General features: G+C 37.9%; 1 protein-coding gene across 1 annotated transcript; it reads right to left on the reverse strand.

The window, feature by feature from the left end:
* Positions 1-3,075: 3,075 nt before the first annotated feature.
* On the reverse strand, positions 3,076-13,273 carry gldn (gliomedin). Its single transcript, XM_061884025.1, has 10 exons — positions 12,566-13,273; positions 12,394-12,445; positions 12,295-12,312; positions 12,120-12,218; positions 10,081-10,182; positions 9,901-10,017; positions 8,325-8,408; positions 8,127-8,252; positions 7,902-8,052; positions 3,076-3,895 (listed from the first exon to the last, which is right to left on the reverse strand). The coding sequence occupies exons 1-10, from the start codon at positions 13,082-13,084 to the stop codon at positions 3,430-3,432; spliced, it is 1,734 nt and encodes a 577-aa protein (XP_061740009.1). The 5' UTR covers positions 13,085-13,273; the 3' UTR covers positions 3,076-3,429.
* Between the last annotated feature and the right edge of the window lie 1,194 nt (positions 13,274-14,467).

Below are 14,467 nucleotides of genomic sequence, written 5' to 3' on the forward strand. Positions count from 1 at the left end.
ACGCCAACAATACTGATACTTGCCAACCCTCCCGGATTTTCTGGGACACTCCCGAAATTCAATGCCTATCCCGAAAACCTACCGGGACAAATGTTCTCCCGAAAATCTCCCGAAATCCATGTGGACCTGAGTGAGGACAGCCTGTTTTCACGTCCGCTTTCCCACAATATAAACACAGTGTCTGCCCAATGACGATATAACTGTAGAATGATCGAGGTCGAGTTCTTGGTTTCTTATGTGGGTTTATTGTTAGGCAGTTTCATTAACGTCCTCCCAGCCCTGTAACAACACACAACAACAGCAGTCACGTTTTCGTTTACCGTAAAGCAGTTCGTCTGCCGTAAACGGCAATGTTGTGACAATCTTCAACAGGACAATACTGCCATCTACTCTACATGCATATGTGACAATAACATCTACGGCTTTTAGAGAGTGCAGTGCACAACTGCGCACACAACAAGGAGACGAAGCAGAAGAACAAGGAAGATGCAGCCGCGGCGACGCCGACGACAAGTAAGATGAAGAAATACACTTGTAAGTTCCAAGCCGCAGCTGCGGTTGGACCTGGATAGCCTACGGGAAGAAATATTGGACTAACAAGTGATTGGCAGTGAAGATCTTTCTCAGGTAGCAAAGGTTGACCAGTTTTAGGCCATGCTAGGGAGAGATGGAAGATTCCAGACTCTAGTGCAGGGGTCAACAACCTTTTTGAAACCAAGAGCTACTTCTTGGGTACTGATTAATGCAAAAGGCTACCAGTTTGATACACACTTAAATAAATTGCCAGAAATAGCCAATTTGCTCCATTAACCTTTAATAATTAATCTATATATATATTTAAAAAATGGGTATTTCTGTCTGTCATTCCGTCGTACATTTTTTTCCTTTTGCGGATGGTTTTTTGTAGAGAGTAAATGAGGGAAAAAAAACACTTAATTGGACGGTTTAAAAGAGGAGAAAGCACGAAAAAAATTAAAATTAAATTTCAAACCTAGTTAATCTTCAATTTCGAATCATTAAAATTCAAAATTCAACTGAAAAAAATGAAGACAAAAACTAAATAATTTTAATCTTTTTGAAAAAATTAAAAAAAAGAATTTATGGAACATCATTAGTAATTTTTCCTGATTAAGATTCATTTTAGAATTTTGATGACATGTTTTAAATAAGTTAAATTCCACTCTGTACTTTGTTAGAATATATAACAAATTGGACTAAGCTATATTTCTAACAAAGACAAATCATTATTTCTTCTAGATTTTCCAGAACAAACTTTTTAAAAGAAATTCAAAAGACTTTGAAATCAGATTTAAATTTGATTTTACAGATTTTCTAGATTTGCCAGAATATTTTTGGAGAATTTTGCTCATAATAAGTTTGAAGAAATATTACACAAATATTCTTTGTTGAAAAAACAGAATCTAAAATGAAGAATTAAATTAAAATGTATTTATTATTTTTTACAATAAAAAAATACATTTACTTGAACACTGTATATGTTTTTAAAAATCCTAAAATAATTTTTAGGGTTGTATTTTTTCTCTAAAATTGTCTTTCTAAAAGTTATAAGAAGCATGGTAAAAAAATAAATGATTTTTTTAAACAAGTGAAGACCAAGTCTTTAAAATATTTTCTTGGATTTTCAAATTCTATTTAAGTTTTGTCTCTCAGAATTAAACATGTCGAGCAAAGCGAGACCAGCTTGCTAGTAAATAAATAAAATTTAAAAAATAGAGGCAGCTCACTGCTATCTGAGCTTTTTTTAGAACAGGCCAGCGGGCTACTCATCTGGTCTTTACGGGCTAAATGGTGCCCGCAGACACCGCGTTGGTGACCCCTGCTCTAGTGCATTTGATGAAAGCACTTTTGTGCGTGCCACACAGCAATGTATCATCAGAGAGGGAGTTCAGCATGGTTAGAAAAATAGTGACAGAGAATGGAACAAGGATGGACAATTCAACCCTTAACTCAACAATGAGTAGATGAGTGTTATGTGTGTGTATATGCGTAAATAAATGAACATTGAAATTCAAGTATTTCTTATATATATATATACATACATATATATATATATATATATATATATATATATATAGCTAGAATTAACTGAAAGTCAAGTATTTCATATATATATATATATATATGTGTGTGTGAAATACTTGACCTGGTGAATTCTAGCTGTAAATTTACTCCTCCCCTCTTAACCGCGCCCCACCCCCGACCACGCCCCCACCTCCCGAAATCGGAGGTCTCAAGGTTGGCAAGTATGACAATACTCCATTTACCTGCTGTGACCTTGTTATTGTAGGAGCTAACTGCAGTAGAAAACTGAACAGCTTCCTACTATACATGTCTTTATAGTGTTGGTGTGTGACATTTGCAATCAATCTGGCTGAGCTAAAGTGTGTGAGTGCGTGAAGGGATGGGGTGATGTTCATGTGTGCCCATGTGTATAATGCGGCGCTTTGTGGTAACACAGACTCTGAGTGGTTCGCCACCCCTGGATAGGAGGTTTTTGGATTCTTTTTGGAGTAGTTTATAGGCGGAATCGTATCCCCATTACCTGCATTGTTAGCCGCCTCTTGAATGCAATCTTTTATGATTTAGAAAATAAGGAAAAGGGCAAAGATGTGTGTTCTTGTCTGAAATAAGGATTGTGAATGATTGCAAAAAGTGCAGTTCCCCTTTAAATGTAGCTGAAAGACTAGAGTATCTATCTCCCTGTGTAGTTTGTTTGGTGTAGCAACAGAGTTCACATGTTATTATTTGAAGAGATGCACATATTTGTTTCCCAATAATTGAGACTATTAGATTGCAGGCCACTATTTGAGAAAACAAGGTAAATAGCGGTGTGATTTTTTTGGTCACCTAGCGATTCGATTGATTCCTGTGGTGACGATTCCATTCAGAATCGATACTCGATTTAACACGATTCCCGATTCAAACAGATTCTCACAATGTATTATTTGGTATAACAATTGCAATGGAACTTTTTCAAAACAGGTCAGAGGTTAGAAAAACTCTTGGTTGCATTAAAAACTTGATTCATATTAAAAAAAAAAAAAAAAATTGAAATACATTTATGAAATTTATAAATTGATTTACAACCGGGATAAACATGAATCGTGATTAGGATGTGGAACCATTTTTTTGTGCACTACTAATAGTAAAGGTCATCCACAAATACAAAGGTATGTACAGAATATAGAATACTATCATGCAAATAGTTGAACATAGCTTGTAAAATGAAGGTAAAAATATGTTTTGATTGATACGCATGTTGCAAAAAATCAGTTGTAATATAAATTGGGAAGACAGCACTGTTCTTTTGACACACTTGCCTATTGGCCGACTGAAACCATCATCTCTACTTTCTGTAAAACCTCAGCAGTTTGTAAAAAAAACTGGGAGTTTAGTTATCAGCATTGTTTAGTCATCCGAGATGAAGTGGACCACATAGAGCTTGACAAAGCTGTTGTCCCACACGTACAGATGTCGATCCTTGGGACTATAGGACAGCATCGCCAGCACTCCTCCTGGAGGCCTCAGGTCAAAGGTTACATTAACTGGTTTGCCCTTGAGAAGATCGTAAGCAAAAGTGACTCTGGTGTCCTTGGTGTCTGTAACGTACAGAACCCCGCGGGCAATGAAGGCGTTACCAGCCTTGGTGCGGGGATAGGTGGTGTTGATATGGGAGGTGATGGAGAAAGTTTTCTGGTCCAGCTGGGCTACCACGATACTCTCGTCCACGCTGGAGGCAAAGATCAGCCACAGGCCGTTCTCATCGGCCGCCAGTTTGAAGTAGGTCTTGGAGTTGTGCAGCAGATAGGCCAGGTTGTGGTAGAGAGCGTTCTCTATCGTGAGCGTGTGAAGCTTCTGGGTGTGGAAGTCAAATCTGTGGAACAAAATGCAACATGAACGCCAACGTCATGGTTATTAGTATCAGGTCTCCACCTGGCCATGAAGGGAATCTCTATAACAGGGGTCACCAACACGGTGCCCGCGGGCACCAGGTAGCCCGTAAGGACCAGATGAGTCGCCTCCTGGCCTGTTCTAAAAATAACTCAAATAGCAGCACTTACCAGTGAGCTGCCTCTATTTTTAATATTGTATTTTTTTACTAACAAGTTGATCTCGCTCTGCTCGACATTTTTAATTCTAAGAGAGACAAAACTCAAACAGAATTTGAAAATCCTAGAAAATATTTTAAAGACTTGGTCTTCACTTGTTTACATAAATTCTTTTTTTTTTTACTTTGCTTCTTATATAACTTTCAGAAAGACAATTTTAGAGAAAAAATACAACCTTAAAAATGATTTTAGGATTTTAAACACGTATACCTTTTTACCTTTTAAATTCCTTCCTCTTATTTCTAAACAATTTAAGTCAATGTTCAAGTATTCTTTTTTTATTGTAAAGAATAATAAATACATTTTAATTTAATTCTTCATTTTAGCTTCTGTTTGTTTGACGAAGAATATTTGTGAAATATTTCTTCAAACTTATTATGATTAAAATTCAAAAAATGTATTCTGGCAAATCTAGAATATCTGTAGAATCAAATTTAAATCTTATTTCAAAGTCTTTTGAATTTCTTTTAACATTTTTGTTCTGGAAAATCTAGAAGAAATAATGATTCATCTTTTTTAGAAATATAGCTTGGTCCAATTTGTTATATATTCTAACAACGTTCAGATTGGATTTGAAACCTATTTAAAACATGTCATCAAAATTCTAAAATTAATCTTAATCAGGAAAAATTACTAATGATGTTCCATAAATTATTTTTTTAATTTTTTCAAAAAGATTTGAATTAGCTAGTTTTTCTCTTCATTTTTTTTCAGTTGAATTTAGAATTTTAAAGAGTCGAAATTGAAGATAAACTGTTAAAATTGTATTTAAATTTTTGTCGTGTTTTCTCCTCTTTTAAACCGTTCAATTAAGTGTTTTTTTCATCATTTATTCTCTGTAAAAAACCTTCCGTAAAAGGAAAAAAATGTACGACGGAACGACAGACAGAAATACCAATTATATATATATATATATATATATATATATATATATATATATATATATATATATATATATATATATATATATATATATATATATATATATATATTCATTTAGTAAATTGAACAAATTGGCTATTTCTGGCAATTTATTTAAGTGTGTATCAAACTGGTAGATCTTCGCATTAATCAGTACCCAAGAAGTAGCTCTTGGTTTCAAAAAGGTTGGTGACCCCTGCTCTATAAAAATGTGGAATACCTATGGTGTCAACTTCAGAGTGTTTTAGGAGCTGTCTTTCGGCTAATTGTTACTCAAACTGGGGTACGAGTACCACTAATGGTGCATGAGCTCCATCTATTGTAAGAATCTATACAAGAAAAATTTAATTCAAAATATTCAAACACAGTGTTACTGTTCAACCTGTGTGTAATATTGCAAAACTTTAAATGGACTTGTCAAATGAAACCTTTGCCTGGTTATTAATGAATATTTAGGCCTGTATTTGTATGTTTGACATTAGGTGGTACTTCCTGAGCCCAAGGTTTTCTGAGGTGGTACTTGGTGAAAAAAGTTTGAGAACCACTGCTTTGAGTTGCAAGCATCCCCGCCATGAAATGGTGTAGCAAATGTCACACTTTACATTTCCATAAGCTCTGACCGAAACATCTTGTCTTGCTCATTCTCATTAGCTCATAGCTGGAGAAGGACACAGCTTTGTTTTCCAAGCATGGGAGGGAAGAAATTAGGTGTGAAGAACAGTGGATGATATTCATTGAATCAAAGAAAGAAATGCATCAAGGGAAGTATCCCACACTTCTCTAGTAAAATAAATCTCTACGGCAGTTATGGGCATTTAGATCCATAATATGAGTTGCCTTAGTGGCTGGACTGAAGGATAGATTGATATTTAAAAATGAAATCAACATCATCAAAAATATGACTTGAGAGTATCAATGCTGGTCTGCACCATACTGAAGCAGAATGGGTCTAACGCCAGCCAAGGGTGTTAAAATAATATCTAAATGGTGGAAATTCAAAATGGAAAAGCTGCTGATGGTGTGTTTGACAGAGAAGCAGTTTGAGGGAGAGGCTGTAGAAGTCCGCTCTGCAAGGTGAATGTTGTACATTTTATTGTATTATTTCATTTACTACTACAACATTCTACTGTTATTTTTATTAGGGCTGCGAATCTTTGGGTGTCCCACGATTCGATTCAATATCGATTCTTGGGGTCACGATTCGATTCAAAATTGATTTTTTTTTTTTTTTCAATTCAACACGATTCTCGATTCAAAAACGATTTTTACCCGATTTAAAAGGATTCTGTATTCATTCAATACATAGGAATTCAGCAGGATCTACCCCAGTCTGCTGACATGCAATCTGAGTAGTAGATTTTTGTAAAAAGCTTTTATAATTGTAAAGGACAATGTTTTATCAACTGATTGCAATAATGTAAATTTGTTTTAACTATATTTACTTTTGTGAAAATATTGGACACATTGTGTTGTCAAGCTTATGAGATGCGATGCAAGTGTAAGCCACTGTGACACTATTGTTCTTTTTTTTTTATTATAATTGTCAAATGATAATGTCAATAAGGGATTTTTAATCACTGCTATGCTGAAATTATAACTAATATTGACACTGCTGTTGATAATATTCATTTTGTTTCACTACTTTTGGTTTGTTCTGTGTCGTGTTTGTGTCTCCTCAATTGCTCTGTTTATTGCAGTTCTGAGTGTTGCTGGGTCAGGTTTGGTTTTGGAATTGGATTGCATTGTTATGGTATTGCTGTGTAGTTGTTTTGTTGGATTGATAAAAAAATAAAATTACTTTTTTTAAAAATGAGAATCGATTCTGAATCGCACAACGTGAGAATCGCGATTGAAATTCGAATCGTTTTTTCCCCAAACCCCTAATTTTTATACAATATTTCTTGAATAAAAGTCATTTTTTCTTTTTCAAAGGCATGTTTCATGTTAAATTTGTGGCATATCGATGAGAGAAGTTGATTTAAAATACAAGTGTTTTGAGTTAAGAGCGCCGTCAAAGAACCAATTATGCTCGTAAGTAGAGATGTCCGATAATATCGGACTACCGATATTATCGTCCGATAAATGCTTTAAAATGTAATATTGTTTTCAAAAAGTGAAATATATGACTTTTTAAAACGCCGCTGAGTACACGGCGTAGGATGAAGTACAGAGCACCAATAAACCTTAAAGGAACTGCCTTTGCATGCTGGCACAATCACATAATATCTACGGTTTTTCACATACACAAGTGAATGCATACTTGGTCAACAACCATACAGGTCACACTGAGGGTGGCCGTCCAAACAACTTTAGCACTGTTACAAATATGCGCCACATTGTGAACCAGCACCAAACAAGAATGACAAACACATTTTGGGAGAACATCCGCACCAAAATACAACAATAACACAATATAAAAAATACCCAGAAACCCTTGCAGCATTAACTCTTCCGGGACTCTACAATATAGACCCCCGGTACCCTCCTCCCCCTCCCACCTCAACCCCGCCCCCCATAGGTAGAGCATGTCCCAAATACCAAGCTGCTGTTTTGAGGCATGTTAAAAAAAATAATGCACTTTGTCACCGCAATAATAAATATGGCAGTGCCATGTTGGCTTTTTTTCCATAACTTCAGTTTATTTATTTTTGAAAACCTTGTTACATTGTTCAATGCATCCAGCGGGGCATCTCAACAAAATTAGGCATAATTATGTGTTAATTCCACGACTGTGTATATCGGTATCAGTTTCGGTAATTAAGAGTTGGACAATATCGGATAACGGCAAAAAAGCCATTATCGGACATCTCTACTCGTAAGTTGATGGTGGATGAGTCTTATTGGCCTCACCTGGCAATGCTGCATGTGCCAGCAATCTGATAGTAAAAGGAGCCGTTGTGCACCGTGTGACCACAGCCTTGATAGAACTTCCGAACATTCACTGCCTCGCTGCTGTTGGACCGGAGAGAAGCAACGTTCCGATACTCCTTCAGCACACGACCTGCAATAAAGTGCGCCAAAAGGCTTCACTCCTCAAAGCAGAAGCACATCTTGTTCAAAGTGTGTCCGACATACCCGAAAAGTGTTCTGCAACCCAAATGCGTTCATCGTTGAGCAAAGCAGTGTCTTTCATCCATGTGCCAAATGTGTTCTCCATCTTTGTCACATTTCTGGGGTTGATCAGTGACTTTATTATGCACTCTGACAGGAAAACAATGTTGAGTAATGGAAAAAAGTCACATTTTTTATCTTGCATGCAGTCTTTAAACACACCATTGGTCTTTGATGCCTTCTCGTAAGCTTTACTTGCACCTTTGGTGAATGATGTCTCGTCATTAGGAATAGAATATAGTGGTTCTGCAAGAGAGGTTTTATTTGTCTTAGTATCATCGTCAAACATTGCTATCGATTAGGGATGTGAAGCTTACAACAACTCACGATTCCATCCCAATTCTTGGGGTGACTATTCAATTGAGAATATATTCTTAATTCAATATGATTGTCGTTTCAAACCAATTATTATTTTTATATAAAAATTATGATAAAACCTTTTAAAAACAGGTTACAGGTTGCAAAAGCTCTTCTTGGCTGTTGATATATGATGTATATGCGCAGCAAGTAAGCTAGAAATGGCCTAAAAATGTTTTTGTGTTTTTAATCTTCAACAATAAATAAATACATTTTATTGATTTAAAAGAAAATAAAGGAATTGGTTGTGAATGGAAATTAATGATACTTGTGATTCTGATGTGAAATAATTGTGTTCAACTCTAAATGTAATCATACAAATCTTGAACTACTCAAAATGGGTATTGGTAGTTTTGGGCAAGCAACTAAATCAAGATGACTAATTTCAGTGACAGGAGTGTTTGTTTTTTTTAAACATAGAACCAGTAAATACCTTTACATTAAATATAGCCACATGGCTTTATACTAATTGCATGTTGACACACAACACTTTACGGTGATTCTACAAAAAAAGATACATTTCAAGGATAAAAAATAACATCAAAAAGTAACTTAGATTTTAACCTCCCAATAGATTTTTTTTAACATTCCCTGCCACCTCCAGATGGATTTTACAATTATTTCAAGCGTATATTTGTATTTTATTTCCTGGCATCAATTTGGTGGAAATGCTTATATAGTAGAATTTTTTTTAAATCAATTACAGTGGTTTTGAAATGGGGGTACACAAACCCCTGGGGGTACTTGAAGGTATGCCAAGGGGTACGTGAGATTTTTTTTAAATATTCTAAAAATAGCAACAATTTTAAAAATCCTTTATAAATATATTTATTGAATAATTCTTCAACAAAATATGAATATACGTTCTTAAACTGTGGAAAGAAAAGCAACAATGCAATATTCAGTGTTGACAGCTAGATTTTTTGTGGACATGTTCCATAAATATTGATGTTAAAGACTATTTTTGTAAAGAAATGTTTAGAATTAAGTTAATGAATCCAGATGGATCTCTATTACAATCCCCAAAGAGGGCACTTTAAGTTGATGATTACTTCAATGAGTAGAAATCTTTATTTATAATTGAACCACTTGTTTATTTTTAAACAAGTTTGTAGTTATTTTTATATATTTTTTTCCAAATAGTTCAATAAAGACCACTACAACTGAGCAATATTTTGCACTGTTATACAATTTAATCAATCAGAAACTGATGACATAGTGCTGTATTTTACTTCTTTATCTCATTTTTGTGTGCTTTGCTCTGATTAGGGGGTACTTGAATTAAAAAAATGTTCACATGGAGTACATCACTGAAAAAAGGTTGAGAACCACAGTAATCTATTGGACATATACAATAAGTCATTAATTATCATCCCCTTACCCATGGTCTGAGCTGCCTGCAGATGGGCTCTGTGGTGCCTCGTTCTTGAGGGCCCTTGAGGTCCTGGCGGTCCAGGTGGCCCCATTGGTCCAGGAGGCCCCATTGGTCCAGGAGGACCTGCACAAAGAAATGTGATGGTTTATCAAGTAGCATGATCACTGGAGTGACATCACAATATACCCTCGATGATGACATCATTGGAAGCTTGGCCATTCTCTCCAGGGGGACCGGGCTCTCCTCCATCTCCTTTAGCCCCAGTTTCTCCCTTCTCACCTTGTAGTCCTGTGGACCCAAAACAGTGGTCCTATTATTCATAAAATTATTATGACACACGCCCATTGTCAGTCACTAAAGAAAGAACATATGCAGTTCTGTTTGAAGTCTCTTATTTAAAGTCAGTTTCTTCTTGCCTCCATCATCAACAAAGCACTACTGCTACTAATTCTGTGTTAATATTTGAGTGGGCCCCTCTGTAGCGGAAAAGTTGGGCCCCAAGCTCAAAAAGATTAAGAACCCCAATCTAATGCCATGCATTTCTAGTAATACGACAAAATGATCAGAAAACTTTCCTTTTTGTGTGGAAGTAGAATGTAAAAAAAAAAAGTCTGCTGGTAATTGGGTTGTGTGATTTACAAAGCCCGTTTCCATAGGAGTTGGGAAATTGTGTTAGATATAAATAAAAACGGAATACAATGATTTGCAAATCCTTTTATACGCATATTCAATTGAATGCACTACAAAGACAAGATATTTGATGTTCAAACTCATAAACTTAATTTTTTCTTTTGCAAATAATAATTAACTTAGAATTTCATGGCTGCAACACGTGCCAAAGTAGTTGGGAAAGGGCATGTTCACCACTGTGTTATATCACCTTTTTTTTTAACAACACTCAATAAACATTTGGGAACTGAGGAAAGTAATTGTTGAAGCTTTGAAAGTGGAATTCGTTCCCATTCTTGTTTTATGTAAGGCTTCAGTAGTTCAACAGTCCGGGGTCTCCACTGTCGTATTTTACGCTTCATAATGCGCCACACATTTTCAATGGGAGACAGGTCTGGACTGCAGGAGGGACAGGAAAGTACCCACGGTCTTTTTTTTACAAAGCCACGCTGTTGAAACACGTGCTGAATGTGGCTTGGCATTGTCTGGCTGACATAAGCAGGGGCGTCCATGAAAAAGACGGCGCTTAGATGGTAGCATATGTTGCTCCAAAACCTGTATGTACCTTTCAGCATTAATAGGGCCTTCACAGATGTGTAAGTTACCCATGCCTTGGGCACTAATGCCAAACCCATACCATCACAGATGCTGGCTTTTGAACTTTGCGTCGATAACAGTCTGGATTGTTCGCTTCCCCTTTGTTCCGGAAGACACGATGTCGAATATTTCCCCCCAAAATTTGAAATGTGGACTTGTCAGACCACAGAACACTTTTCCACTTTGCATCAGTCCATCACAGATGATCTCGGGCCCAGAGAAGCCGGCGACATTTCTTGATGTTTCGCTTTGCATAGTAGAGCTTTAACTTGCACTTACAGATGTAGCAACAAACTGTATTTAGTGACAGGGGTTTTCTGAAGTGTTCCTGAGCCCATGTGGTGATATCCTTTAGAGATTGATGTCGGTTTTTGATACAGTGGTCACGGTCATTCAATGTTGGTTTCCGGCCATGCCGCTTACGGGGAGTGATTTCTCCAAATTCTCTGAACCATTTGATGATATTATGGACCGTAGATGTTGAAATCCCTAAACTTCTTAAACTGTTTGACTATTTGCTCACCCAGTTGTGGACAAAGGGGTTTACCTAGCCCCATCCTTTCTTGTGAAAGACTGAGCATTTTTTTGGAAGCTGTTTTTATACCCAATCATGGCACCCACCTGTTCCCAATGAGCCTGCACACCTGTGGGATGTACCAATAAGTGTTTGATGAGCATTCCTCAACTTTATCAGTATTTATTGCCACCTTTCCCAACTTATTTGGCACGTGTTGCTGGCTCAAATTCTAAAGTTAATAATTATTTGCAAAAAAAAAATGTTTATCAGTTTGAACATCAAATATGTTTTCTTTGTAGCATATTCAATTGGTTATGGGTTGAAAATAATTTTGAAATCATTGTATTCCGTTTATATTTACATCTAACACAATTTCCTAACTCATATGGAAACGGGGTTTGTATTTGTGATAAAAATTGACATTTTGTAAACGATTTCTGACCTCTTTTCCCTCGTTTCCCATCAGCACCGGGATTCCCATTGATCCCAGGGACGCCATCAGTCCCGTTAGTCCCAGGTATCCCGTCCGCACCTGGCAGACCTATTTAAGGTAGAGCATCCAGCTACTAGAACACGTAACCAGCGTGTAATCGTCTTTAGACGCAAATTATACTTACCAGGTGGTCCTGGGGGTCCTGCAACAGACTTTGTTAGCAACACTGAACAAGATGTGACATTTAGAAGGTGAATAGTGAACAGTGTGTGTCAGGCTGTACCGGCGATGCAGACTCCCTGGGTGCTGTTACAAATGTCCATCAACAATTTAATCTGAAAAAAAAAAAAAAACCCACAATACTCCTGAATTAATGAATTATGTTTCTTTCCAAATGAATTCAGAAATTTAACATGCCAGGTGTAATTACATTATTATTACATTGTTCATCTTACCGGCACCATAGAGTAAGTGAGCATCATCATCATGTCATCCTGCACGTACTCCTCCTTGTGGTGATGACGGTTATGACGCTGCTTGTGTTTTGGATGATGCTTCGTCTTCGCCTCCTCTCCTACTTCCTGGCTGACCTCCTGCTGGTGGATCTCCTCCTGATGCGCCTCCTTCTCCGACTCCCTTTCCTGCTCCTGGGCATCACTCCTCTTATTCCTGGAGTATTGATACTGAGGCTTCCCGAGGGCCCCTTGCATCCCTGCTCGTTCTCTTGGCACTTCCTGGAGGAACTCCACCACTGAGCTCTGCTCCACCTCTGCCAGCCTGGACCCTGTTTGCTTCAGCCAGACTTGCTGCTGGTTCTGCTGGATCAGGAGCACCAGGAGACCCACAGAATTCAACACCGCCACCGCACACGTCCCGTACAGGACCATCCGCTGAGGGCGAGTCATGCTGGGGGTCGGGATCCACATGGTGACTTCGCCTACTTTTCTGTTGGGGTCACCCACACCCCTCAGCATCAGCAGAGCTTCAGGAAAAAAAACAGCAAACAAAAAGCCACAAAAGAGTAGTCCTTCCTTCCAGTGATGATATGAGCACTGCAAAGAGAGTCCAGTCAGTCAGTCTGGTTCATGTGAAGGCTGACTGATATTTGTCTGTTGTGTTGCTCGCCAAGTGGGTTGTGTGTACATGCAGTGATGTAGGAGTGGGCATTACACAATCTTCTGAAGAAAACCCCCGCCTGTTCAGTCACCTGATTTATATTCAGCACTGTCCATTCTAGTGCATTGCCGTGGGCACACACACACACACACACACACACACACACACACACACACACACACACACACACACACACACACACACACACACACACACACACACACACACACACACGTGCGTGTACATGTTACCTCCTTGTGACCTGAGAAAAATGCCTACCTCTGTAGGACCACCCTTTATAGATATATAAAAAATTGTATTTACAACGTTAATAATATATACATACTATGCAAATATAAAAAAGGTAAGCTTTTAGTAAATAATTTCTCAGAATTTTTTGTTGGTTTTTAATCTTCATTTTTTACTTTATTACAATATGTCTCCATCCATCCATCCATCCATCCATCCATTTTCTACTGCTTATTCCCTTCAGAGTTGCGGGGGGTGCTGGAGCCTATCTCAGCTACAATCGGGCGGAAGGCGGGGTACACCCTGGACAAGTCGCCTCTTCATCACAGGGCCAACACAGATAGACAACATTCACACTCACATTCACACACTAGGGACCATTTAGTGTTGCCAATCAACCTATCCCCAGGTGCATGTGTTTGGAGGTGGGAAGAAGCCGGAGTACACGGAGGGAACCCACGCAGTCACGGGGAAAACATGCAAACTCCACACAGAAAGATCCAGAGCGCAGGATCGAAAACAGGACCTTCGTATTGTGAGGCAGACGCACTAACCCCTGTCACACCGTGCTGCCCACAATATGTCTCTATATACATATACAGCCTGTATATATATATATATATATATATATATATATATATATATATATATATATATATATATATATATATATATATATATGCGGGCTTTACGGTGGAAGAGGGGTTAGTGCATCTGCCTCACAATACAAAGGTATTGAGTAGTCCTGGGTTCAATCCCGGACTCGGGACCTTTCTATGTGGAGTATGTATGTTCTCCCCGTGACTGCGTGGGTTCCCTCCGGGTACTCCGGCTTCCTCCCACTTCCAAACACATGCACCTGCGGATAGGTTGATTGGCAACACTAAATGGGCCCTAGTGTGTGAATGTGAGTGTGAATGTTGTTTGTTTATCTGTGTTGGCCCTGTTCCGCCCGATTGCAGCTGAGATAGGCACCGGCGTCCCCCGTGACT

The sequence above is a fragment of the Nerophis ophidion genome, linkage group LG02 (assembly GCF_033978795.1).
Source record: "Nerophis ophidion isolate RoL-2023_Sa linkage group LG02, RoL_Noph_v1.0, whole genome shotgun sequence".
Taxonomy (NCBI): Eukaryota; Metazoa; Chordata; class Actinopteri; order Syngnathiformes; family Syngnathidae; genus Nerophis; species Nerophis ophidion.